This window comes from Phalaenopsis equestris, unplaced genomic scaffold, assembly GCF_001263595.1.
Source record: "Phalaenopsis equestris unplaced genomic scaffold, ASM126359v1 Scaffold197561, whole genome shotgun sequence".
NCBI lineage: Eukaryota > Viridiplantae > Streptophyta > Magnoliopsida > Asparagales > Orchidaceae > Phalaenopsis > Phalaenopsis equestris.
Genome location: NW_018217510.1, coordinates 1 through 2,314, shown reverse-complemented (window position 1 = coordinate 2,314; position 2,314 = coordinate 1). Strand labels below are relative to the sequence as shown.

The 2,314-nt window shown below is 34.5% G+C and overlaps 1 protein-coding gene across 1 annotated transcript; it reads left to right on the top strand.

Annotated features, from left to right (window-relative positions):
* Window positions 1–214: 214 nt before the first annotated feature.
* Window positions 215–1,850, top strand: LOC110035391 (fructokinase-like 2, chloroplastic; the record flags this gene model as incomplete). Its single annotated transcript, XM_020739626.1, is given in 2 exon segments — window positions 215–858; window positions 1,379–1,850. Coding segments are annotated over 2 exon segments (1,116 nt in total), but the record flags the coding sequence as incomplete, so codon positions are not given.
* Window positions 1,851–2,314: the final 464 nt, after the last annotated feature.

Below are 2,314 nucleotides of genomic sequence, written 5' to 3'. Positions count from 1 at the left end.
CCTAACTGTTTACAAGGGCCAATTTAGTCTCATAATCTAGCAGTGTCAAATTTGTCCCCATGTTCTTTCAATATGGGCTGAAACATTTGAATAACTATTTTAACCCCATTAAAAGTGTGTGGGGGACTAAATTGATATTTTTATAGACTCTCCCACAGGAAGTCGGGTTTATTTTGATTATTTTCTCTTACAGTAATTTAAAATGTTGTTTCAGCCAGCACTTCATTGAGCTCTGAGGAGGGAAATGCTGAGGGGAAAGTAACGAAGCGAAGAATCAGAAGAAAAGCTGTTGTTTCAGAGGATCAGAACATGGAAACACGACTAAGTGATGCCGATGAGATTATGACCTCAGTTAGTAGTGCTGGGGATAATAATGACGAATATATGACACAATTAAATGACAAGGAGGAAGAAGATATTAGCATTACATATAGTTGGCCGCCTCTTGTATGCTGTTTTGGAGCTGCTCAGCATTTTTTCATACCTTCTGGTAGATTGGCCAACCGAATGATCGACCACGAAATTCATGAATCGAAGAAAGATATGTTTTGGACCCCAACAAAGTTTGTGAGAGCTCCGGGGGGGTCACCATCTAGTGTTGCGATAGCTCATGCAAGTATAGGCGGTCGAGTCGCGTTTATTGGAAAACTCGGAGATGATGAGTACGGCAGAACAATCCTCTATCATCTAAATGTTCATAAAGTTCAAACACGAGCGATTAAGATCGACTGTTCGAGACCTACGGCTGTATCTCAGATGAAGATTTCAAAAAGGCATGGCTTGAAAGCAAGTTGTTTGAAGCCTTGTGCAGAGGACAGTTTTCTGGATTCAGAGATAAATATTGATGTTCTGAAGGAGGTGATTAATCTTTTCATTTGGGATGATTGGCTGTTTGATGTTTTTCAAACGTGCTGATGATTTTATTTTTAAATTGCTATTGTATATAATTTTTTAGCTATAGCGCTTTATTTGATGTTAAAATATACTGTAAAGTAGCTATCTAAATACGTGTTTTGTTTGTTTAAGTTACCTATAAATTTAAGGAAGAATTTCATACATACGACTTAAATTCTTATGTATTTACATATCTAACAGACAAACTTTCATTTTTACATGTATGTCACGTTATCTATGAAAAGGGTATAATAGTTCTATATTTTATGTCATATGAAAGATTTGGATTGTACAATTATGAAAAGTAAAATTTAGGTGTTAGATATATAAATGCATAAGAATAGGGTCGTATGTATGCACATGCCCCTAAATTTTATAGAATATGAGATTAAAATAGCCTCATGTAAACAGTCGGTGTACTATTTTGGCACTTCACTTGAAACGATTTAATCATTTTCTATTCTAAACCAAATATTGAATGCAGGGGAAGATGTTCTATTTCAATTCCTCATCCTTATTAGCACAAAGCACAAGATTAACCACAATGGAAGCCATTAGGATTTCCAAGAAGTATGGAGGGCTTATTTTCTTTGACCTCAACCTCCCATTACCTCTGTGGAAATCCAGAACTGAAACCAATTTGTTCATCGAAGAAGCATGGAACGCTGCAGATATCATTGAAGTAACAAAACAGGAGCTAGAATTCTTGTGTGGGATAGAGCCCACTGAGAAATTTGATACAAAAGACAACGAGAAATCCAAATTCACCCACTATAAGCACGAGGTGGTGAAACAGCTATGGCATGATGATCTCAAAGTTCTATTTGTGACAAATGGAACTTCTAAGGTGCATTATTACACCATAAATGATAACGGTTTTGTTCGTGGAATGGAAGATGCTCCTATCACTCCTTTCACGAGCGATATGTCGGTATCTGGGGACGCTCTTGTTGCAGGTATGTAAGAGCTCGATCCTATTTAGGCTTTATTTTGATAAAAAATATTCAAAATAATTTGTAAATAATATATTTACAATTGTAGATAAGGTACACTCGATAGAATGAATGAAAAATTAAGATTCATAAAGTCAACCTTGATTGATTGCGATAATGCTTTTGATGATAGTGACTATATCAAGGCAAAATGATAAGATGAAGTTGTAGAAAAATTAGGAAGGATAAATTGATAATACTAGAAGATTGATGTTTGGACATCAATTGAAGATTGAACATGTTGAAATTCATAATAAAGTGGAATCCAAAATAATCTCATTGATATGAAAGGGGTGTAAATAAGCTTATATAAATCCTAGAATACGAAAGATAATTAAAAGAAATAACATGAAAGGGAAAGATATATCGCATAATATCTCCCATAATGAAATCATGTTAATTATTTAGAGATAAAAGGAAATAATATA